The 26,504-nt window shown below is 39.2% G+C and overlaps 1 protein-coding gene across 1 annotated transcript; it reads left to right on the forward strand.

The window, feature by feature from the left end:
• On the forward strand, positions 1-26,248 carry LOC134203662 (protein son of sevenless-like; the record flags this gene model as incomplete). The annotated part of the gene is given in 19 exon segments (XM_062678543.1): positions 1-120; positions 310-450; positions 525-689; positions 3,376-3,576; positions 3,650-3,779; positions 3,842-3,945; positions 4,002-4,228; positions 4,295-5,318; positions 5,387-5,560; positions 10,468-10,563; positions 10,630-11,094; positions 11,154-11,270; positions 11,341-12,016; positions 12,128-12,569; positions 15,856-16,267; positions 16,326-16,472; positions 16,533-16,903; positions 18,451-18,539; positions 18,604-26,248. Coding segments are annotated over 19 exon segments (5,136 nt in total), but the record flags the coding sequence as incomplete, so codon positions are not given.
• Positions 26,249-26,504: the final 256 nt, after the last annotated feature.

Here is a 26,504-nt window from a genome sequence, read left to right on the forward strand (position 1 = left end):
GTTCTAGAGCAAGTGCATCCAACGTTACAAGCCCGCGAGGATGCTCTACTCTACATGGAAACCTTATGTTTGCGTATGTTAGCAATGCTGTGTGCCCAACCATCTCCGCATACAGTAGCGGTAAGTTTATTCATTTTGTATTGTTTTCTCAAAACCCTTAAAGCGCAAGGCGTTTTTTCTAGAAATCGTCGAAAATATTTTTAACGTATTAAATTTATTCACATTACACGTATTTTCGGTACGTTGTTTTTTAAAAACAACATTGCGCTTTTAACGGTTTATTACTATTTACATGTTTTTCCCCTACAGGATGTTGAACAAAGAATTTGGCGTACTTTTCCTAAGCCCCTCGACGATTGGGCCCTGACAGATGCTCGTGTGGCAATAGACAAATCCAAAAAATTGAAACCGGTGCTTCCGGTTGACCGTGTCCATACCCTATTGCAAAAGGTAGGTTTTCCGTACAGAGAACGATGCAAAAAATGAATATTCTAATGATCGTACGTTCCCCGTCGCCCTTTTAGGAGGTCCTGCAGTACAAAATCGATAGTTCGGTTTCATTGTTCCTGGTTGGGGTGTTGGAGAGCATTTCGGCTGACATTCTGAAGCTAGTCGGCTACTATGTCAAAAATATGCATCACATCGAGATATCCCAGGAGGATATCGAGGTCGCCATGTGCGCTGATAAGGTTTGAGCTTCTTGTTTTTATCTTGCTTCTTGATTTATATTTACTTATTATTTCACTTAAACTCTACTTTCGGCGATGCCGTTGCCGAAGGATAGGATATATACATTTTTTCGTAAATGTTAATTGCATTATGGTTTTGGTTTCTTTTTGATCCTGGTATTGTTTTTCTTCCTGCTTTTAAAAGAACGGATTGTTATGTAATATTTGACATGTTAAAGATAATTTTATCTGAATGAAGTTCAATCAATGAAAATACGGTAATAAATTTACGTGTGCAATTAAAAAGAACTTAGCATGATTTCTCGTTAATTACTTCCGTGCCATGATCGCTCTCTTTTGAGTAATTTAAAAGACCTTTGTCGTAATTTGAGGTTTTCCATTTTTTGTACAACTGGTGATTTTGGAGACTTTTGTGAAACACCTTCGAAAATTTCAGTTTTTCACTTCTACGAGCAAATCGGAAAAAAAACGTGTTTTCTTTGTCTTTGATTTACAAAAAAATCATTCGTCGATATTAATTATGGTTAGTTCTGTAATCGATATATTTCTAAATCAATCTTCTCAGAAATTAAATTCACATGTTATCACATTGCACACATTTTTTTTTTGTAAATACAAAATTCAATATTTATAGTTGATTACAATACTAGAATAGGCTTGCGTTGTTGAGTATTACCAATTAAGAATATTATAATCAGTATCAACAAGTGACGCAAATAACACATTATTATCGCCAGTATTTTTACATCAGGATTACATTCAAGCACAAGAAATTGATTCGCATTGTTTTTATTATTTAAAATAACATCTCATGCTCACAGCATTTACAACTCGTTTGAATTTTCTACAGTTGAAAACAAAACCAATAGTAAATTCAATCGAAACATTCATCTTGTATAAAAATGAAGAAAAAATACGATTTTGCTTGCAGTTGAATAATCTAAAAACAAAGCAAAATTACAAGAAAGTATATTTCAAGCTCTATCTGGTAAAAGGGCGAATGTCGCAAGAGAGAATGCTCTTCGTCGACTCTCCCTCTTTTCAATAAAAGTGACAAGCAGAGGATTTCTTTTTAGTTTATCACCTCGGAATACAAGTTCGCATTTTGTTCTATCGTTCTGAAGTGTTAAACCACACAGAAATCTGCTGCTTGTAACTTTTATTTAAAAGAGGGGAAGTCAACGAAGAGAATCCTCTCTTGCGACATTCGCCCTTATTCCAGATAGAGCTTGATTTCATTGATCAACCGTTCTAACTATCAGCTTTCTTATTTATCTGTTTCTGCTTACCCATCTGTATAACTTTTTTTATCTACATACTTCACACTTGAAGCAATAAAAGCTTTGATTTCTGATTAACATACGTTGCAACATATGATTTATGTTCTTTCACGCCTCCCAAAACAAACAAAAACAATCAATCAAATAAATTCATTTCGATAAAATCAAAATAAACCAAAAAACACCGCAGGTGGTATGTAAAACTACTTTTCTTGAAGTTTATTTCCCCTGTAAAGAAGTAAAGATGAAAACCCACATTTCTTTTAGATCTTTTGAACTTGTTTTAATCTACTTACTTCCCCCTATCTTTTATAAATATGAATCCTTTTTTTTGTACTGGGAAAACTTGTAGTTTATTGTTTTTGTTTGTTCGCTCTTGGATATGGTTCTACCGTCTCCAGACTGTCGTTTTATTTAGCGTATCTTTCGTTCAATGGTAATGACTTTTTTTGTTTGTTTTTAGTCTGTTTCAACTTTTTAGCCTCTCCTTAGTTGTTTTATTGTTATTTTCATGTCCTTAAATGTAAAGATATGAATTCTGTCCGAAGCGATAGTTAAATTTTGGACTACAAACCACAGATCCTATCATTTTCGATTGTTGATTTTGAGGTCTATCTTCGTTTTATTACACTGCTTCACTCAATAAGTTCTTATTGATGATGTTAAATCATATCACTATTATTATTTCTACCAGCACATTTTTTCATCGATAGGTTTTATACGTCTCATCTTTGCGTGGTATTGTTGAACGTAATACAGAAATTTATTGAAGCATGTGTTGTTGTAAATTTTACAGAAATTTACTATGGTTGATTAGCTCGCAACTGTTGCAAAGATAAACCAAATGCATCATATTGTTAGTTTTACTTTGTGGTAGGTTTGTGTGGCTTTTTAATAACAAGGTATTTTAATTGGTACCTATTCTTGGAAATAAGAAAATTATTTAAAAGAATTAGAATAGCTTCATTGAAATATTGACAGGCTGTAATGTCTGATAAAAAATCAAGATGATCAAAAATAATTTTATGATTAGGAAGAAGCTAAAATAAATAAAACTGGTAAAACTATCAAATCTGTAACTTGGTTAATATCAATGACAGTGGAGAATGTTAAACCATAGTGTTTAGTTATTTTTTCGTATCTACATATTTGAAACTGCATGCATCTTAACGAACTTCAAATTTAGAAACCAACATGCAGTTGCGCATCGCGCTCACAAGTTCCCCTGGAAGCGTAAACCAGATCTTACTATTAACCCTTAGGTTTTAGATAAACATAATCATTATTTCTCAGCATGTTCTTTCTATCTCTGTCTCCGATTGGAATAACGTTAGTCGTGCGTGCAGTTTTTTAACGCACCCAGGGATTGCTCTTTGTGCAACTATTTTTCTTTTTCGTTCCCACAGGCGCTCATGGACATGTTCTACCAGGGGGACAATTCGAGCTCGAGGGCGCCTAGTCCATTGCCGCCGACGCCTCGATCCAGCCTCAGCTACGAGGAGGTCGTGAAAGAACTCATCCACGACGAGAAGCAGTACCAACGGGACCTGCACATGATCATAAGGGTGTTTCGCGAAGAACTGGTGAAAATAGTCGACGATCCAAAGGTAAAAAGAGAAATTGTGATATTTTTTGATTAATACATAATACTATTTTTATTCAACTTATCTGTCGTTGAAGGAACTTGATGCAATTTTCTCCAATATTATGGACATTTATGAGGTGTCCGTAACGTTACTGGGTTCGCTCGAAGATGTGATCGAAATGTCGCAAGAACAAATCCCGCCATGCATCGGAAGTTGCTTCGAAGGTATGCATCAAATGTCCTTAGGGCTGGCTCCTATGAACTGATTGTGACTTTTTATCTAACAGAATTAGCAGAAGCGGCAGAGTTTGATGTATACGAAAAGTTTGCAAAAGATATCACGTCGGTTGAGGCAAAGGAAGCCTTAGCAAATTTAATGTCTAGGCCAGAGGTATTTTAGCAATAATCTATCATGATCATTAGACTGACACATTTGATCTGTTTCAGGCGAATTCGCTGAAGTCGGCCGGTCACGGTTTCAGGGAAGCGGTTAAATTCTATTTACCAAAACTACTTTTAGGGCCTATCGGGCATGCACAGTTGTATTTAGATTATATTAAAATTTTACTACAGCTTAGTCCATCGCAGGAGGATAAAGAAAGCTTTGTACAGGTTCAGGGGTTGCTTAAACCCTTGCAGCTCGGATTGCAGAGTATATCTTCACTGCTGCCTAAGTGCGTAGAATATGTACATTCTGCATAAGAAATGTCTATTAATGCAACATTTTCAAATCTCTCCAGGGAATATTTCGCTAGGGTAAACAGCCGGGCAAGGCGTCAGTCGGCAATCGAAAAAACACGTGAATTACAAAACAGTGTAGAACATTGGAACAAAGACGTTGGTCAATGTTGCAACGAGTTCATCCGGGAGGACACACTTGCCAAGCTTAGCTCCGGCAAGCGACAAACCGAACGAAAGGTGTTCCTATTCGATGGGTTGTTGGTGTTGTGTAAAGCCCGACGGCAGATTGTTCCCGGCAACAATTACGACTTTCGGTTAAAGGAACGCTTTTTCATGCGTAAGGTGGAAATCATCGATCGACCGGACACGGAGGAGCTGAAGTATATGTTTGAAATCTCTTCCCGGGAACCGAGTAACGTTATACTTATTGCAAAAAATGCACAACACAAAAACGATTGGATGGCGGATTTGGTTATGCTGAACACAAAATCCATGTTGGAACGCATTCTAGACAGTATTTTACTAGATATCGAAAAGAAACATCCACTTAAACTACCTAGTCCGGAAATATATGCATTTGCCGTTCCTGATTCCCCTTCGAATATAGTGCTGGAGGAGCGAGAAGGAACGGGAGTGCCCCTAATCAAAGGCGCCACGCTAACGAAACTGATCGAACGGCTCACCTACCACATATACGCTGATCCTATGTTCGTGCGTACCTTCCTAACAACGTATCGATCGTTTTGTTCGCCCAAAGAGCTTCTTAGGTTATTGGTTGAACGGTTCGACATACCCCACCCGGCACTGGTGTACGACTGTGCCTGTGATAAGGAACTTGGATCAGATATGGACAAGTTTCATAAGAATTCTCAACGAGAAGACTGGAAACGCTACAAGAAGGAGTATGTGCAACCGGTTCAATTCCGTGTGCTGAATGTTCTTCGGCACTGGGTAGATCATCATTTTTATGACTTTGAGCGGGATCCCAAGCTGCTGGATTCATTGTTATACTTCCTGGCAACGGTACGGGGTAAATCTATGCGTAAGTGGGTTGACTCGGTGTTGAAGATAGTGCAGCGGAAGGTGCGTATATGATGGTAAAATGGAAGAAACATATGAAAAGCCTAATTTCATTTTTTTTATTCCTGTAGAATGAAAGCGATGACAGTCATCGGCAGATATCGTTTGCTTTCTTAGATAGTCCACCGCCGATTGAGAAGCATTTGTCGCTGAGTTCGGATGAGAACGAATACAATCTGCTAATGTTGCATCCCTTAGAACTTGCCCGTCAACTGACGTTGGTAGAGTTTGAAATGTATAAAAACGTAAGTAATTAAATTAAATCCTCCAGAATGATGGTTTTTACGATTTTATCAATTTATTCATTAATTTATTTCCTACCCCCTTCGTTATCTAAAGACCAACAGGACAAAAGATGAAATTCATATTTGTTCCGTCCTTATCACAAATCTATAAACTATCTTGTCCATTTGAACGTTCTATGAATAAAATCCAGGGATCCTCTATTAGCTTTTTTAATCTACCGTAAGTTGGTAGTGGCTCCCATTTGGTCTAAGTGAAAGAATCTAAGAGAATATGCTTCAATTACTCAAGTAAGTAGTTCATTGATGAATAACTTATGCCAAATTGCTCGTTAGGATAGCTTGCAGATGATTACGTTGTATCTGTTTCGGGACCAACCGGAGTTTATGTGCAAGGACCGTTGCAGGATACTGCTAAAACTTCAACGGATTCATTATCGCTTTCTCCGTATCGCGTTAGGTTGCACGAGTTCGACTCATACGATGAGTCTGGAAGTACTTGCGGAATTATCGCTCCGGTTCCTCATCCGTTATGAGGTTGGTCATTGAAAACTTCGAGAAACTGCTCGAACGAAATTCTCAAACTCGTTTCATGAGTGCTTACCACTGGTATATGGTCATCCCTCTTTATTTGCAAGCAAGCAAGTCTCTCAATTATCATCTCTGTATACATATACGATATGTAGCATACCGAGAGAGAAACTTTTTTCGCAAGCTGTCATGATAGAGAACTAATTCGGGATGCTATACCACATGATAAATTTCTTTTAAAAAGCTCCAAATGTGGGGATCACTGACTCTGATGATGCATTTCAACTTGTTCTACACATCTGTGCAGTAACCAACACGTAAGGAGCGAAAACAAAGCGAGAATCTCAATTTTTCTGTGGTGGCTGCCTATCCGATTCTGTTTTTTCGCACTTGTATACAAGGGGCCCTCCTTAGCCGTGCGGTAAGACGCGGCTACAAAGCAAGACCATGCTGAGGGTGGCTGGGTAAGATTCCCGGTGCCGGTCTAGACAATTTTCGGATTGGAATTGTTTCGACTTCCCTGGGCATAAAAGTATCATCGTGTTAGCCTCATGATATACGAATGCAAAAATGGTAACTTGGCTTAGGGTCTGTCTCAATTGGATAATTAAACTGAAATTAAACTTAAAAGTGACATTTCAATAATTATCGAATAACCCTGCTCGCAGAGCAAGATTACTTTTGACAGATATCGAATCATTATCAATCGATGTCCTATTGGAATTGCTGGGTAGCACCAGTCATTCTTATAACGGGGTGATTTTTTAATTTTCGAACTGTCACTTTTAAGTTTAATTCTCCAAATGAGACAGACCCTTAGAAACCTCGCAGTTAATAACTGTGGAAGTGCTTAATGAACACTAAGCTGTGAGGCGACTCTGTCCCAGTGTGGGGATGTAATGCCAATAAGAAGAAGAAGAATACAAGTTTGATAAATTTGTTACCATGGCTGGTTATGATTCGGAACAGTTTTGCCTCTCTTTTATCGTTATTCGTTATCTCATCTGAAGAATTAAACTTAAAAGTGACAGTTCAAAAATAAAAACAATCACCCGGTCATAAGAATGGCTGGGGGTGACCATATGAATTTTTACCAAAGGAGGACAATTCACCCAAATCCTAGCGAAAAAGGAGGACATTTGGTTAAAAAGGAGGACATAAAAAATATCGACCGATTTTTTATTTTAAAAACAACAATATACGCACACTTTGTGTGACTTTGTTTTAGCTGGAAGATACGATATTTTCTTCTGTCGTTATACTCTATATTAGTCACTTTCCAAACTTCCCAAACACCTTCTTTGTAATATGGTAAGATTTTATCTTCAACTATTTTTAAAATCAACATTTAACAGCGAATAAATGTTGAATAGTATTATGCTGGCATTTTCTGCTACATTCCACAAGCTTTTATCGCATATAATTTTGAAAATATAACCATAGATATCTGACAGAACATTAGGTTCTACAAGGACCAAACACAAGATGACCAAGATGCTCAGGGCAGATTTTTTTTCTTGGATGCCATTAAGAATCACAATTTAAGGCATGTAAAAAACTGAAGAAATTCAAAACTGTTCAGATTTAGAATAAAGAAACTCAACTGTTCGGATTTCTATTCCATTCTAGCAAAGATGGCAAGAAGCAACAAGATAACCGAGTTCAAAACTTTTCATACATCTCACCGGAGACACTGAAATCAATGAAAGTGCTTCCATCTGTTGCACAAAAACCAAGCATTAATACTATTTTTGAAGGTTTTTGTTTATCGTGTATCGAGAATGTAAATATAGAAAAGAGCATAAATGTCAGTTACACGGCAACACCATCTGTGTTTTTTGTTTCTGCAACGAGATTGATTCGTGATTTCTGTTTAGGCATATTTTTCTGATAGCCTTTTACTTTTTTCTTTAAACTCTGTTCTCCTTCTCCACAATAACAAGTTGCTCCATAGAACTAATAAGTCGTTGCACATCCAATGCGTAATCATGATCATGGACCAAATGATTGTCGCGAGTTTTCCTTGTATTTCCGTTAGCTAGGTGTGTTTCCCGATCGATGTCAACATTTCCCATTTCCCTTCTCCAGCAACATCAATTTCGTTATCCTCATATTCGTGGCCTAAATCCATTGGAGTTGCTTCTTCGTTCGATGAAACATATATTTCCATCGGAGTTGATATTACTGCTGCAAGATTAACTGGGAAAAGCGATGGAGCTGCGAAATGCCCTAAGCTAAAATGGATTTAATAGCTGAACATTGTTATCATTGTTCTTTATGATCGCGCCCTTGAGATTTATTTCTGTGATTTGTAAAAGCAGAGTTGGCTCTTATTGATACCCGGGTTTTGACAAAACTCGGTCCAGGGTCTCACATTCTTAAACATAATTTAATATACGCACTTCATTAAATGAAAATAAGATTGGTAAACATCTTGCCAGTTCACTTTTAAAGAAACTGTTTTTGGCCATCGCCTTGTATGAGTTGTTCGCTCAGCTGTTTTTGTTTTATTTTATTGACATTTCTTCCAAAGATGATCGATTAAAATTAACAGTGTGCTAGTTCGGTTTTTGTTCACTTGGGGCGCTTATCGTGTCTCCGTAAAATCATAGAAGTCGGGTATCTTGTTGCTTCTTGCCATCTTTGATTCTAGGCATGGCATAGTGGCTACTCTTTGCCTCACATATTCAAGAAACGTAATGTGCGAAGCGTTCCAAAGGCAATTCAATGGGTGTTCGTTTTCGAAACTCGAAGAAAATTTTGAGAAGCATTTACTTTTTCCTAATCTATTTTTCCCAAGTCTGATTCTTCTGCTATCTTCAACACCTGTGTTACTGTAACTCAAGCATTTAATTTTCGATATAAACATTGATTTTATTTGAAAACTTGAAGGAAAATATTTCATATTAGAAAGGAAAAAACGCAAATGTGTTGAACACGATTAATTTGCGAATGGATCTCTGTTGCAGTATTGTTCATTAAACTAGAATTTCTACAGAAAAAGCGCAAAAGGAGGACATCTGATTTTTAATGAAAAAGGAGGACATGTCCTTCTTTAGGATACCATATGGTCACCCTAGGCTGGTGCTACCCAACAATTTCAATAGGACATCGGTGGGAAATAATTCGATATCTGTCAAAAGTAAGCTGTCAAAAGTAAGCAGGGTTATTTGATAATTATTGAAATGTCACTTTTAAGTTTAATTTCGGTTTAATTCTCCAAATGAGACAGACCCTGGGAGTAATTTCTGCAAACCCTGCAGATGGGTCAAAAACGGATGACTACACAGGTTTCAGTGTTTTTATCGTTTTTCATATCGCCTACTTTAAGCTCAAAGCGCCAAGTTCCGTGTATACTGCTGAGCTAGCAGCTATACACTATTCACTTGATCAAATCGCACCCCTACTTCCTGACCAATTTTTCATCTTCACCGACAGTCAGTGTTCCTTGGAGGCTGTTCGGTCAATAAAAACCTATTAAGCAATCAGCGTATCTTCTGAATGAGATTCGAAAAGCTTTGAGTTTTTTTTTTATCTATTGCATTTATTTGATAGGCTCAGGCGTGTATAACACGATATCATCTTATTATCAACAGTTAGTAAGGGAAAGGGACAAAGACCAAGATACTCATGGCGACTCAAGGTTAGATTGCGTAATTTGGTGATGGACGGGGTTGGGATTTAGGTTTGAGATATTTCAGCTGCTCATCCGGGTATTTGACGTCATGTCTGATTTGACGTAGCGTCGTGCTCGGGTTTTGGTTCTTCAGGGAACAAAGAAAGGCATAGATGGCCTGCAAATAAACCACATCGCGATCTCCCAAAACACCTCTTAGTTCACGGAAGGGTTGTTTACCTTGTGCTTTGAGTTCTGTATTATACCGGCATTACACATTTACCATGACTTGGGTCCCTTCTCATTGCTCGATTTCTGAAAATGAGAGTGCGGACGGAGCGGAAAGTCGAAGGTATATCGCCCACCTTAGCCAAAGAGTCCGATATATGTGATATTAACTGGCTTCCGATATTTTGATCGTAAAAGCTAAACGGAAATCATTTCAAGTCAATTCAAACGTACATTTATTGTAGGGTATCCTCGGTTAAGAGGTTGAGGGATATTCAATACAATATGTGATCAAATTAAATCCGCTAAACGAAAGCTTGCCCATAAAAATGGGTAAATTTTTGCTGGCGCCTGGTGCGATTTGGCAGAACCTCGACCAAATCACATTCGATGATTTTTTCTCATTAGTTCGTCAGGAAAACTTTATCAGCTGGCAACAAAAATGGACAAATGGGGAGGATTATTCCCGGTTTTTCTTCTGTTTTTGACTCCACTCAGTTTTTTGCATTGTTTTCTAATGTTATGTGTATTCCAGGTAAAACCATCGGAGCTGGTCGGTTCAGTGTGGACCGGAAAAGATAAAGAAACTACTAGTCCTAATTTATTAAGAATAATGCATCACACTACGAATGTATGTAAACATAATATCAACATACAAACATTGCTTACTAACAAACCAAACTTATGCATTCCCCAGTTCACTCGCTGGATCGAGAAATCGATTATCGAGGCGGAGAACTACGAGGAACGTGTGGCAATGGCATCGCGTGCAATAGAGGTGATGATGGTTCTGCAGGATCTCAACAACTTCAACGGTGTGCTTTCGATCGTGTCCGCCTTCCAGGGCGCGGCAGTCCACAGGCTCAAGCTGACGCTTGAAGAGATCCCCAAAAGCTACCAGCGTGTGCTGGCCGAGTGTCGGGAGCTGAACAATTCGCACTTCAAAAAGTATCAGGAAAAGCTGCGTTCAATAAATCCACCTTGTGTGCCATTTTTTGGAATGTATTTAACCAATATTTTACATATAGAGGAAGGGAATCCAGATTTTTACCAAATACGGAACTAATAAACTTCTAAGAGAAGACGTGTAGCTGAAATTACTGGTGAAATACAGCAATATCAAAATCAACCATACTGCTTGAAAGTTGACGATAACATTAAGGTAAGCGATGAATTTATATTTCAAACAATTCTTATTTAACCGTGTTATTATCTTCATAGCATTTTCTAAAAAAATTAGATCCTTTTAAAGGCATGAGTGTAACTGAAATTCAAAACTATCTGTACGAGGAAAGCAAACGGATTGAACCGAAGAATTGCCGCCAACCATTAAAATTCGTGAGTTTTTATTCGTAGCTATTAGTATGTGCAATTTCCCTATGTCATCATTTTATATTATCTACTTTAGGCGCGCAAGTGGCCAGACATTTCTCTAAAGTCTCCCGGCATCAAGCCCATGCGACGTCCAAACAATTCGGCCAATTCGTCATTGAATCTGGCTGGTACGTTGACATCCAGCAACAAAGCTCCGTTTGTGAACAAAAACGATACCGGTGCGGAGCAGCAGTCACCTCCAGCCAGTTCATCGTCGGCTTCCGTGGCCGACCAAGCAGTATTTGCTAACGTGAACATCAACTCGTCGTCGTCATCATCACAGAATCATCATCACCATCAGCAACAGTCGTACCAATATCAGCATCATTCGCAGGGATCGATGCAATATTATCCAGGCCAGCATCAGTCAGTTGGTGGCCAACAGCAAAACCATCACTATTATCATCACGGGCAGCAGCATAGCTTATCCCAGTCAGTGGTAAATCTCACATCAACGGCAGATCATCAAATGGCGCCAGAGATTCCACGACGCTCCGATAGTATTATTCTAACCTCTTCACTATCGTCCCAAATACAATACAACCTAAACAATAGTAGCTATTCCGAATCCAGTAGCAATCACAGTGGAGGAAGTAAGCTAGTTCCAAGCCCCCGCTATCCATCTTCCTCAATGAGTGCGCTGTCGTCATCATCATCTGGCATGAGTGTTTCTTCGTTCTTTGGCATTATGAGCGCATCGAACAGTGATGGTAACAGCAACAATAATCCTACTACTGCTAGCTTTAAACATACGCCATTGCTTAGTCATCACAAACTTGCGAATATGTATGCTGAAGACAATCCCCATTCGATTCTTTCAGCGTCTGGTCTTGGGGGAAGCCTAAGTAGCTCAGCTGCTACAAACGCCGCTAGTATTGTTTCGCTCAGCGAAGGGCCAACTGGCCCTCCTCCACCACCACCACCCCAAGCGAATGCCGCCACAGCCATCTCACCAGGTGGGGGGTCGATGTCTTCGCCATCTGCCAGCACATCTTCGGCGGTAACTGCCGTAGGACCGCTACCCTACTGCGTTGGATCAACGGTTTCTGCACCACCAGCACCAGTACCCGGTACGGGTGCTGACATTCCGCCTGCGATTAGTCCCCGGACGGATAAGCCAGCGGTACCGCCGGCACCGCCACCATTACGGAATCATGGTGGTGGGGGAACCGAGTTTTGTTACAACACTTCCGGGCTCCCGACATCACCGCTTGCAACTAGCAGTAGTACTAGCTTTAGGATTAGTTCATCCAATACTTTAAAGTAAGTACGAATTTCATCCAAAACTACACCTTAATCTAGTGTTCTTACTCGAAAATTTACTGTTCATAAACTCAATCTTGAGTGTGTATACGATTGCGTATTTCTTTCTTCAGTGGTGTAAATCTCAACGACATCAACCAAATTGATGAAACTAACATGTATCCATATGTGAAAAGTGCTTCTGTCATGTGGGCATTATATAGCAGAACATTAATTTTTTGCCACCACTTTTCTATGGGGCCAATACAAGTGAAATGGGGCCTTCCTAAGCCGAGTGGTAAGATGCGTGGCTACAAAGCAAGTACGTGTCCAGTCTGGGATATTTTTGTTGTGGAAATTTTCTTGATTTCTCTGGGCATACAAGTACGTAGTATCATCGTGATGTGCGAATGAGAAAATGGCTTAGACACCTCGCAGAATACAAGGGGATGCAATATGAATAAAAAGAAGAAGCAGTTGAAATCTTCCACGGGATGCGGTCAAGACGGTAACCCATCGTTTGTTGTTAAACGTTGCGCGGAGTCGCTTGCAAGATCGTTTACTGCAGTAATCAACCTCTCGTTGACTTCCGGAATGTTTCCGAATTGCTAGCCATAAAGGACTTCCGTATAGCTGCGCTGTGTGCCGTTTCCAAGCTTCTTCTTCAATGGCTTTACATTCCAACTGGCACTTGGCTTGCTTTTCAACTTACAATTAATTGCATATTATTCGGCAACTCGGCTGTACGAAAACCATTTTTTTTTGTTAAATATCTTGGCTGTGCATATGCAGAGCATATGTTTCGAAATGGACAAAATGATATGAAATTTGCGAAAAAGAATCCACGTGTCTTGGAGGGACTCGTACCCTCCAAGGCATAATCCCGTGCTAAAAGCTGCATTTGTCCGCAAGCAGGCCCTATTAAAGGGACCGTGTGCCGCTCAAAGCACACAGGATGCCAGGGAGTGCCAATTGGCACATCAGGATCAATAACAGTGAGATCCTGATTATGGCATTCTGGCCTCGTGTTAACGGACCTTGTCTTGGATATCGTAATAATGTGAAAGCGAGGGCTGGCAGTCTGACATTTTACTCTCTTAGTAGAGCCGGGGGCCCTCCTTAGCCGTGCGGTAAGACGCGCGACTAAAAAGCAATACCATGCTGAGGGTCTTCTTCTTCTTATTGGCATTACATCCCCACACTGGGACAGAGCCGCCTCGCAGCTTAGTGTTCGTTAAGCACTTCCATAGTTATTAACTGCGAGGTTTCTAAGCCAGGTTACCATTTTTGCATTCGTATATCATGAGGCTAGCATGATGATACTTTTATGCCCAGGGAAGTCGAGACAATTTCCAATCCGAAAAATTCCCTAGACCGGCACCGGGAATCGAACCCAGCCACCCTCAGCATGGTCTTGCTTTGTAGCCGCGCGTCTTACCGTACGGCTAAGGAGGGCCCCATGCTGAGGGTGGCTGGGTTCGATTCCCGGTGCCGGTCTACGGAATTTTTCGGATTGGAAATTGTCTCGACTTCCCTGGGCATAAAAGTATCATCGTGCTAGCCTCATGATATACGAATGCAAAAATGGTAACTTGGCTTAGAAACCTCGCATCCCAGTGTGGGGATGTAATGCCAATAAGAAGAAGAAGAAGAAGAAGAAGTAGAACCGGGTGACACTGACTCGAAATAGCGAGTGAGCTAAGGCTAGGCTGTCTTCCGTCTCCTAAAACCTGGGCTGACCACGCACGCTGTCCAATCCTGCCACCAAGCTTTGTCTGTGGGTGAGAGTAGGCTCAGATGCCCTTTCTTGACTTGCGCTGATCTGGCTCTAAACACGTAAGTGTTAACCATAGCATGTCCTACCGTAAGGCATGCAAAGATAACCATGCGATCATTAAAGTCGACTACTCCAGTAGGATTCTTTTGACGAAGCGTTAGGTATGGATTAGGTAAACCCTCTAGCCGAAACGGCTCAGGCAGCAATCCGGCGAAGGCGCGACGTGCGACCATAAAGGCCAAAGGTCGTCTGGACGGAGCAGATCGGGGTGCAGAGGAGCGTCTACCCGAAAAGGTGACTTTTCGGCCCAAAAAGTCGAAAGGCACCAACCAGAAGCAAGTCGCTAGGCCGCAAGAGGGCACCAGCCGGCCTGTGCCATCAGCATAAGGAACCGAAAATCCCTGGCCCTGACCAGCTGTCAGTAGGGCAAAGCCAAAGTCGAGCGCATCTCGACCCGCAAAGAAAGCTAAAGACAGAGGCGAGGCCTTGTTGGTGAAAACGGGAGGCCGAAAAGCTGGGTCAGGACGTGCGAAGCGTCAGACGCACCAAGACCGGTGAAATGATGTTGGTTCTGAAATGCAGAGCGCAGGCTAGGCGCAGGTAGGACTGATCTCAGGAGGCTCCGAGGCGCCGAGGTGAGGTCGTCAGGGGCGGGAGTGACCCTCTAGTGCAAGCAACTGGACGAGGTCACGAACGCGGACGATGTCGTCTCTGCCGTCAGAGACCAGTTTGGTACAGATGTCGCTTTGTTTTACGAAACATTCAATGGAAAGTGCACTAAAAAATGAAGATGGAGAAATACAAAACGGTACAACGAAATTCTAGGATTTTTTTCAAAGGGGCCTAATTGTTTTTGACCTTGATTTTTGGAACGGCGATTGTGCTCTTCGTTCAAACTATTTCAGTCAACTAATATACCCAGCAGAAAGAATAGATTCCCATCTATCTGTTAGTAACGTCAGCTGATTGAAATATGCTGAATAGAGAGAGTATTAGTCGTTTCAAATTTCAAGGTCAAATACAGTTACGCCTATTGAAAAAAGTTCCTAAGAATCAAGAATATATTGGCGAGGAAAAAAAACAATTCTGTTTTTCTCGCGCGTTATAAAATGTAATGGGAAAAATATGTACATTAGATTTAGAGGGGTTGAAATAACACTTCAAAAAGATATATTCCGTTATTACAATCAATTCACGTTTCGGGACTTTTCCTCCAAAACTAATCCCCTGATAGAGGAAAGCTTATTCTGTCGGATACATACCGTGGTTTTATCAGGAAATGCTTGCTCTAGCAGGAATTCGCCTTCCAATGTGTGTTACAAAATAAGTTACGCTCAAATCGTGGATTGATCCCGATTTATTTGCATTTATTGCAGTCTACTGCACCAATAATATATATTTATTCCAAATGTATCCAATTTCATAAGACACGAATTCCTAAACAGTGTAAAATTCGACTAACCCATTACAACTAACCTGATTAGTTTTCAAGTAATTGTTCATTCAACATGATTTTTTACTATCTTACAGGAATCAAAACTGTGATTTTACTACCGCAAACAGCGCTGTCAATCGTTCGTCATGTGAAAATTCGCCGATCTATCCGTCGAGTCCGCAGATGCATCCAACGGGTGCAGCGTCAGCGATGGATTTCAACAGCAGTGCCATCTCGCCGTCGCTGTCCACCTCTTTCTCGTCAACATCGTCGACCTACCAGACGGCGTACAACCACTCGTCGACAACGGCCGACTCGATGATCCTCAGCACGACGACGGCCAGTAACGACTTGGGTCCGCCGCACTCACCACACGTGAACGTACCAAATACACACAATATTCCTCCTCCTATGCCACCTCCTCTACCTCCTAGAGTTAAACGAAAAGAGTCCTCCGGGGAATCGTTACAGTCTTCTCAGGTGCGACAAGCACCGGATGCACCCAAGGTAACATTTTTCACTTCAATCTTAATTCAGTTATATGCATGCAATATACTTTTTTCAGCTTCCACCGAGAGATATTAGTCCACCTCCGTTGCCGCCACGTACTCATATTCAGTCGCACTACTTATTTGGAAATGTGCAACAACAGCACCAGCTGTTACACAGCTCAGGAGCCTGTGACAGCTGGAATCATATAAACGTATTCTCGGTATGTGATCATTACTATTCTATTGACAATATTGGATTTTATTGCGTCTCTCTTAAACAGAAGGATGAATCGCCATCTTCATCTTCCTCGTCGTCGACGCTAACACGCGACAACTTGAACCAGCACAACATCAGTGAACAGCGACTACTCATGTTACCGCATACTAGCACCATCATGATGCGCCGAAATTCCGCCATGGATCGGGCCTCTAAAGAAAACCTACCGAACATCACGGCTTCGCCTTCGCTATCCAGGCTTTCCAGCACAGCCACAGCGGGTGGGGTCCCTGGTGGACTAGCAACCGCTAGTGGACCTGTCAGTTTGCCATCTTGTAGCGCACCACCGCCGCCATGTGCGGCGAAGAATAAATCAGTTCAAAATTCACCCGTCTCGCAGCAACAACAAGCGGTAGTTTGCGGACGACGGCCTAGGTGAGTCTGAAATTGTACTACCGTGAAGTACCCTAATTACACGCACTTAAGAAGATCTGACAAAGTTAAAACGTTCATTGAAATACATGTAGTGCCCTTTTGGAAACATTTGCTACTGGATCACGTAGCAGAATGATTCTGGGTTCATAAAAAAAATGTTACTTGCAAATTTTGCTGCTATATAAACAAATTTGCGGCATGAATCTGAGACCATATGTTCCTTTTTTCGCTCATTAAAATAGGATGGTTCCTGTTTGGAATTGAATATCTTTATTGGTTTGATGATAAATAATCAGCTGACCAATAGAAGCATGCAAGCATGCATCCATTGTCTAAAATATGCAGATAACGGTATCCGAAATCCGTCAGTATGCATTCTTTAGTCGGAGTGGTATGCCCGTACATTTCGACCCTGGAACTTTGCTTAGATTTTGCATTATGCTTTTTAGTTCACACAAGTCATAAGTCCTAACATATCGATTCTTTTCTGTAATATGAAACATATTAAATATTTTTTAGGAAAAAGGGCAAAGCAGAATGAGAAAATCTTTCACTTATCATGTCTGTATACACTCTCGATAATGAACTGATTCGAGGGGCTACAACCCATAATAAATTTCGTTTAATAAGCCCCAATTGCAGGGGCACCGGTTCTGATGATGCGTTTCAACTTGTTTTACACAGCTGTGCGAAAAAAAAAATAATCCCCAACATGAAATGAGCGAGAACAACGCGTTTTATCAAACTCCCTCGGTGGGGGCCGCCTATTTGAATCAGTTTTTTTTTTCAACTTGTAGGTATACAAGTGCGATAGTTTTGTTTCATGACTTGTTATGATTCGAAGAGGTTTTTGCCTCTCTTTTATCGTTGTTCGTTATCTATTGAGAGCGATTTCTGCAATCCCTGGCAATGTATGAGCAATGTTTAGATGGTGTATTAAAAAAAGCTTCAACTTTCGAGACATTATGTACGAAAGTCTAAAATTCCGCTATCTTTCACATAATACATCTTCAAATATGTGTTTTACATAAGACATCTTCAATGTTATATTGATTATCCAAAAAGCTGCTATAGTTTTATTTTTGACTTAATAATAGCATCATTTTTCACATCGGATTTGAAAGCTATTGCAGGCACTAACCTATAAGATTTGTCAAGTCAACATTAGTCGATGTCGGTGGTTATCCGCCAGAAAATTAGATACAAAGCGTATGGAATGAACTCTTCGGGTTCTATTCACTTTGAAACTGTCGATTCCTGTGTATCATATGCGCTTATGTTTCATTGGAATATTGCAAATGAAACTTCGAAACAGCAATAAACGAAATTAGGCTATGCTATGCCACACTTTTCAATAGTAATGACGAATAAACATATTCAACAGAGCATAATGAATACAAATATTCCCAAAAAGTAGCCACTTTTGTACAGTAAAATCATCAACGTAAAATCAAAACCGTTGTCGGTCTATCGGTATATAACCGTTACGTTGTATGTTATTATTTATTAGACCTCAAATGAATAAATAATTTTCTGTTGAATTGCAGCACAAATATATCGCCCAGATTTTCGCCCGGAGAAACTACACCTAAATTACCTCCGAAGCCAAAGCAAACAAATCTATCATCACATTCGGGTAAGTCTTCAGACCATTTCGCAGAATCGTTACCACTAATCAATTTTTTTTGTTTCCCAAGCAGATCGAACAATGTTCCCCTATCCGAGCACAAACTGACCAAACGGGAAAGGTTGCGGGCGGCATTTCTTACGGTAAATTGGTACGATAGGGTGACCATATTAGGGAACGAGTCAGATTGATGGAGTATATCCTGATCCCGAACAGAGTGAACATTTTGCCTGTTGCTGAGAGCAAGGCATTCAATCGTTGAGTGTTTGCGTTTTCATTTCGTTGTTAAATGCTTGATTTTAAGTACATAACGCAAGCAAACATAAAAATTATACGGTGCGGAAAACAAGCATCTATAGATATGTTATCATTGAAAGGTTATATTTTACAAGTTTTACAAATTTTATATTTTTTAAATTTCCAACAGTGCACATAAAGCATGTTATGCTTTACGCTAGAGCAGAGCATATGTCGAGGAGGAAAGTATACAAAACAAATAAAAAAGTGCCATAGTTAGAAAATAGATCGATAATTTTCTTTCCTGCTTCGGGACTTGTAGACAAACAACAACAGCTCCAAAAACATCCATATTTCTCTTTCACAATACGAGGCCATCTCTTGTAAAACCATGAAACAAATATCAGAAATTATACGCAACAGTATCGTGTTCCTACATTTTATTACAAATTAAATTACTATTTAGCAGGAATGGGATGCAATGATGTATAAGAAGGGTTGATTATGATAGGGGAGTTAGACAACTGAAAAAGCTTGCGTTTATTTTTCAATCACACTCTTTTTTTTAGAACATTTCTTACCAGCTGACAAACTTTCACAGGCGCAAAATTTGTTCTGATTTTATTAACTGTTTCATTAACATATGGAATTTTATCGTTTGTGAAATTTAGAAGTGTATAGAATTAAGCGTAAAATGTTCCAGTCCGGTATACAAGTTTAGATTATTGCAAAACAATGAATACTAGTTATTTTACTTAACTGAAGACTTTGGTGAAACAACGTAAGACGAACCAATTATTATTCTATTTTTTACGATTAATTTTATCTAATACTCATCCCACTGGTAGTATTCCGTGCAACTAAGACAATGCGCTAAGTCTAAAAACTCTAAAAAATAGCCGTGCTATATTTTGAAGCTGCAATTTTGCTACATGGTATCATTTTCTATACAAAAATGAAAATATATGTTGGGATGCATTCATAGACTCACGTTCCAATAGTGAAAACAAACTTGAGCAACTCTGTAATAATTGTCCTAATTTCAATCATCTGAAATGGCGTTGTTCCTTATTCCGTTCATTTGCTTTCCTAATTCCAATCACCCGAAACACATTTGATTCATTGGAGATGTTAATGCCCGATATTTTCCACCTTATCTTCAACGTAATTTTAACTAGAGCCTGGGTACTAGGCGTTCAATTTTGACCTGAAACTGCAACAACAATGTCTCTGTTTGTTTGGAATTGTTCATACCGCTGTTTCGTTCAAATTGAATATTAAAACTTTAAAACTCCGGATAACCCTACTTCTACAATGTATTCACGGGTTTCGGTAAAACATAATCTAAGGTATTTGTAGCTCAGAGACGGCAGTGTTTTGATAGCGGACTCGAAACTCGCCAAGAAATTCCCGGATGAAGCTTTAAGAACAGGAACGCCACAATTAGATGGGTTCTGCTGTTTTGAACTATCCGTGTTCTTCGGAAATACTTTGTCAACAGCAACCACTTGACTAGCGGTGATGATGCCTTTCTTGATTTTGGTTCCGCCTCAGTGTGATGCACATAATAAATAATTGCCTATATTACAACGGCTCTTGCAAACGCTGTAAGGCGAATCAACCAACCAACCCACCATTACTTTCATAACTATTGAACGCAATAATCCATCGAAACCATAAATATGCAAAAAGTTGGTGAGTGAATTATTGGCAGTGCCTGCGCAAATAGCCATAAATTTAAATGGCAACATCTACCGCGGGTGTTCTCAAAATTAGGAATTTTTCATGAAAAACTTTTTGGTACCGGTTATGTAGGAAGGTGTCCGTTACTACGCCTACCAAATATTTTTTCGATGAAGGTGCTTAATTTTGAGAAATCGAACCTTAGATGCTTATCGCCATATTGATTTAAGGAAGTGAACTTCTAGTGTGCCGCTCTAAGCACGCTCAAAGTGGGTGATTGTGAAGAAAATTCAAAAAGTACCGTCAAACGGGGTGACATGCAACACTTTTCAAATTTCTCTCAAGAATTGTGAATAAAAAAGATTTATTCATTCTACTAGTACATGATACTTTTAATATTAGTGATTAGCCATATAATCAGATATACAACAATAATAAAAATATGAAAATAATATCAAAATGATGGGTGTTGCAAGCCACCCCTATTGCGGGGTGACTTGCAACACCTCATCGATTTCAATCATAACATGTTTTAGAACAACTTAATCATAGTGCTTTTTCATCCTGGGTTCTTCACCACTGTCAATGCAGGGGCCTTACTTGAGGAATCCCCCACAGACAAACAGACATAACACTCGTTAAACTCCCATCGTTCACTGATTTACTGGTCGATTCAAATAATCATTAGGTGGTCAAGCGATCACTCGTGGCGCGCGCATTGAATTTGTTCGAGTTTGACGTTTGCTCACTCGCCATCTGGTTCGTGACTAAAATTAACAGATTTCGTTAGTGTTTCAACGACGATTTATTTTATGAGTGAATGTTCAATGTGTTATGTCTGTTTGTCTGTGGATCCCCCCTACCCACATTCCCCTTTTTTACGATTTCAACAGATCGATTGGTATTTTTAGTCATCGGTTTGAAAGTACTTTATGTCGGTTTAAGAATGGTGTGCACCATCAGTCATTCCCTGGATAGTTGTTTTTGAAACGGTTTTCCTTTCTTTCCCCGCCATCCAAATTTCCACGATTATTTTAAGATCATTATTTTAAAAAGACATTTCCGCAGCAAGCAGCAAACCATCCACAAGTGTTGGATCTTCTTGGGAATTCAACACTGTTTGACCATCGTAGATCTTAGTTTTACTGTTTTCTGTATTAAGATAATGTGAAATTGTTGGCAAATCGTACCGCCAAGCGGCTTACGGATAAAAATTTTGTTTTTTTTTAACTTCTACCGCTGCCTTTATAACAGTTTTCTTTGAAAAATTAGCATACATGCGACTTTCTTCAGGTTTCGTGTAGTTTCGCGGCATGCTAAAGGAATTCTGTAACAATGCTAGCACAGAGAACAGACGTTCATCTTCATTCGCGTGCTTGTGTAAAAGTTTGTACTGGTCATTTTGAAGTATGTCGTTTTGCCCCCGTTGCGCGGTGCTAGTGTGCAGATAAATATGGTTAAAATTTACCGTGTTTTTCTTTTTAGCGCCAGTGTTCATTCCGAATTGCTCCTAGGCTCGCTCCTAGGTGGCAGCACTACATTGTTTAATCTCTTAGTGAGATTGAGTTTTTATGTCGGGCAGCCTTCGTTGGCGGCGCTGAGGTGCGATTTAAATCTTTACACACGTTTTTCAAGAAATTTTGTTCGAGCATCCATGTCTGTTCTCTGTGATACTAGTTTAATTTTATTTTAAACTGAATCAGCAGTTTTTGAAAAATAAAACTATCGTGAATCAGATGTTGCAAGTCACCACTCAGGGGGACAAATATAAAAAAGTTGATATTTCAAAATCAAACAATTTTATTATTTAATAGTTTTCGTGGAATTACATACCTTAGTAGATCCTGTAACGCAGTAACTGGAAAGGGGATCGATTTTGGTGAAATTTTCAATTTGCTACACGAACTTACGATTTACCACGTTCGTATTTTTTTTTTTTGTCTTTATTAAGGAGACTTTTAGCCCGAGGCTGGCTCGTCTCCGACGTTTGAATTTCAACTGACGAAACAGTTTCAGAAAATAACAAAAACACAACAGTGAGTGGTATTTTCACCTAAATACCAACTAGGCACAACAAATACAATGTAAACTTGGAATGCGTGATGACATTTAAGTCGATGTCTGGGTAAATTTTTATTGTAAAAAAAACAAAAACTTGTGGAAAACCCAAGTGTTGCAAGTCACCCTGTTTGACGGGGGGTACGCCGTTTGGCATAAAATAATATGGCATAATAGTCATTTGGCATAATAGCCGTTTGGCATAATGGTCGTTTGGCATAATTGATTAAAAATAATATATACTCAGAAAAATTACAATTCTTGCAGAATAGTTATTATTGGCAATATGATTTTCCCTTCATTTGCACATAGGCATAGACCATTCCTCAGAACGTATTATTCCCCAAAAAGTGAAATTAAAGTAATTCTATTTTATTGAATTTTTGTTCGTATAATTTTGTTTTAATCAAACGGTTGCTCGAGATAAGGGGAAACACGTAATACAGGTATACCTCGATTATATGGACCCTCGATTATATGGACTTCGATTATATGGACTTTTTACCTCGATTATATGGACAATTTTTTTCGCCTAAATTGTTTTTCGTGATTTGGGTTTCTGAAAAGCTATGGAATATTCTATGTTATATTTTACATTGATTTTATATTTATTAGGGTAAATTGGGGCAAGTAAAGGCCAGTAAATCATGTTTTCGAACTTATATATGAAATCCCACATTGAATCATATGTTCGGCTGACTGGATTAATTCACCATTTTCACGTTGGAAATTTCGTTGTACTTGTATATTGCATTAATCAACATCACCCTTGGCCACGTCCTTACAAATAAGTGGGGAAATAAAACGCGTATGTTTAGGTGATCTCTGCTATATGAAAACGCGAAGTGAATTGTCATTCTTACAGTATGAGAAGCAAGTGATGAGATAAAGATGTCGTATTTAACTGTTCGATATTTGCTTTAAACCTTTTCCTGCTTTTGGTGCATGAAATTACGTGTAGAAGAGTAGATGACGCATTAACATCCAGTATATTCGACCCACGGATTTTGTTAGCAGTATGTCCAGGAAACTGGAAGAGTTTATTTCAATGCGTGCTAATTTTTTTTTTCTGGATAAACTTGATTATGATTTGAACTGAAAAATCTACAAGAAGTCTTTATATTTAAATAAGTTTTGTCGAATATCCCTCGGCCGCATTCATATTTGTTCAGTACAAGGCTTGCGGATTATATTGATGCTTAACGGCAGGAAAAGAAATTGAATATCCAGAATGTGAGTGTTGCTGTTTAACCGTTCAGCAAACGAGTGATCCTTAAACCCTCATGCACTCACTTGGCCTAACATTCGACCGATTTAGAAGTGGAATTAGGCCAATTTTTCTTTAGTCGTTTCAGGTTTAAAAAAATGTGGGTTCTTTAGGAAAGTTGACCTTCAACGAGTCAAAGAATTAAATGAGACAATAAAACGAGTCACAATTTTTGACAGGAAGGGTCAGAAAAAGAGACTGATTCTAAGCGTTTTTCTGTATTCAATAATGTATTTGGGCCATATCTTCTGAGCCCATAGTTCGATCCAGTCAATTTTCAATAGTAGACAATGGTACAAAATTCTCCATTCAAATCAATTTGCTGCGATCAAATCGATTGAGAACAAGTGTCAGTCCTTTTATACAAAGTTTGTGTTTGCTTTGTTGATAAAACAGGTAGGCACTGTAGTTAGAATTCGTACAAAAGTATATTATTGTATACATTTTAAGCTTGGCAAACTCTCCACCACTAACGTAATCTTAGAATGGTGTGCAAGTTTGCGACTGGAAAAAGGTTACGTTCTAACAAAAGCTCATCATCTGCTGAGTAGTCATAAATACGCCAAAACATGCGAATTGGACTGCAGAAAAATAAATGGATATTTTTTAGTGTATTAAGACTTATTTTCATCGTATAACATAAATTTTGAGAAAAAAAAAATTGCTTCGATTATATGGAAAATTCGATTATATGGACTTTTTTGCATCGAAAAAGTCCATATAATCGAGGTACACCTGTATAGCCTTTCTTTTAAATCATGCGTTTGCTCGGTGCAATGCGAAAGGGAAGCCTATTCCTTCTTTTAAATCATGCAATAGATCGGAATAATGCAAAAGAGTTGATGATGCCTTCTTTTAAAGCACGCGTTTGTTCGGAGCAATGCAAAAAAGAAGATCATTCCTTCTGTTAAATTACGCGATTGTTCGCGATTATGCCGAAGAGTTGATGCACGCTAACTTTCACTTACTCAGTGACTGAGTAAAATTGTATTGCCCTCTCTTTTCTTCTCACGAAAATTTTAGTCAGTTTCGCCAAAGCGGAGCTACTCATAGCTATGAGTAGTTCCGCTTTTGACGGAAACTGAGTAAAATTTCTGTGGGAAAAAAAGAGATGACAATACAATTTTACTCAGTCTCTGAGTAAGTGAAAGTTAGAGTGTGCTGCCTTCTTTTAAAGCTCGCATTTGCTCGGTGCAATGCAAAAATGGAGGAGATCATTCCTTTTAATTTACGCGATTGTTCGGGATAATGCGAAAGAGTTGATGATGCCTTCTTTTGAAGCACGCGGATGCTCGGTGCAATGCGAAAGGGGAGATCATGCCTTCCTTTATATTACACGTGCTTGGGATAATGAAAAACAGTTGATGATGTCTTCTTTTAAAACACACGTTTGCTGGAAGCAATGCAAAAGAAAAGATTATTCCTTCTTTTAATCTCAGGATAATACAAAAGAGTTGATGATGCCTTCATTTAAAGACCGCATTTGCTCGGTGCAATGCAAAAAGGGAGGTCATTCCTTCTTTTATATTACGTGATTGCTCGGAATAATACAAAAGAGTTGATGATGCCTGCTTTAAAAGCATGGGCCTTCTTTATTGTTAATATCAAAAAGTATATGTTTAAGTTGCTAGCCAGTCCAGCTTTAAGTTGCGTAAAGAGTATGATTATTAAAAATAAGATCATTTTCATTGCGTTATGCCAAGCGACTATTTTGTCAAAAGACCATTATGCCAAACGGCTTTATGCCAAATGACTCTATGCCAAACGGGGTAGCCCCCGTTTGACGATACATAACTCGATCTAGGAGTGCTGTGCTGCAATATTTTTCTGCGATTTTACATTTGCAAACCAGGCACTGATCCCGAGCAACGCAGGGTCTGATCTGCTAGTAATAAAATATAATTTATTTTCAGATACTTTTCCGGTATTAAAGTTTTATACATTTGCTTTTGTGACATATTATTGGAGATTCAAATTGATATAGACAATAAAAATTCACGGTGGGCATATAGTCTAAGTCACTAGCCCTTTAACCAGCGGCATGATGACATTCAGCCGCGAACAGAAGAAGAAGAAGAAGAAAAATTCACGGTGAAGTCAATTGTGGGATCGAACCCATGACGTCCTGCGTATGTAGTAGAAAGGGTATCGACTAAAATACCAAGCCTGTGTTGTTCATCATTATCTTTTCATTAAAAATAAAATAACTAGTGTACTATTGAGAGCAATGGTAGAGCATGCTATTATACTTTGAAAAGAAAAAACGAGTATTTCGCGTACGGTAATGGCTACTTATAATAAGGACACATTTGTGGTATTTGTACCATGGTACAGGGCGGCAAGAAAATAATTCCAATACTATCTTTGATGAAGACAATAATAGATATGTCACTTATTTCAAGATTGTTGTACCATGGTATTACGTGTAAGCCTCACACCTCGGAAAAATTAAAGTAAAGTACACGGGAAAAAACCGAGGTGTGAGGCTACCTTTAAAGGCCACCTTGAATCTCGGGAATCTTGTATAGAGGCAGGATCTACGGAATGTGGACACGGGAAATCAAAATCCCGGCCCCATTTAAAACACACGTGGAACAAAATCCAGCGAAAAATTGTCCCGAGGTGTCTTTACACCTCGGTAATATTTTAGTCGGATTTTTGTCCCCGTGTATTTTGAATTGGTCGGATTGCTCATTTTTTTTTGTCGAAATCCCGTCAATCCCGCCACA

The sequence above is a fragment of the Armigeres subalbatus genome, unplaced genomic scaffold, assembly GCF_024139115.2.
Source record: "Armigeres subalbatus isolate Guangzhou_Male unplaced genomic scaffold, GZ_Asu_2 Contig205, whole genome shotgun sequence".
Taxonomy (NCBI): Eukaryota; Metazoa; Arthropoda; class Insecta; order Diptera; family Culicidae; genus Armigeres; species Armigeres subalbatus.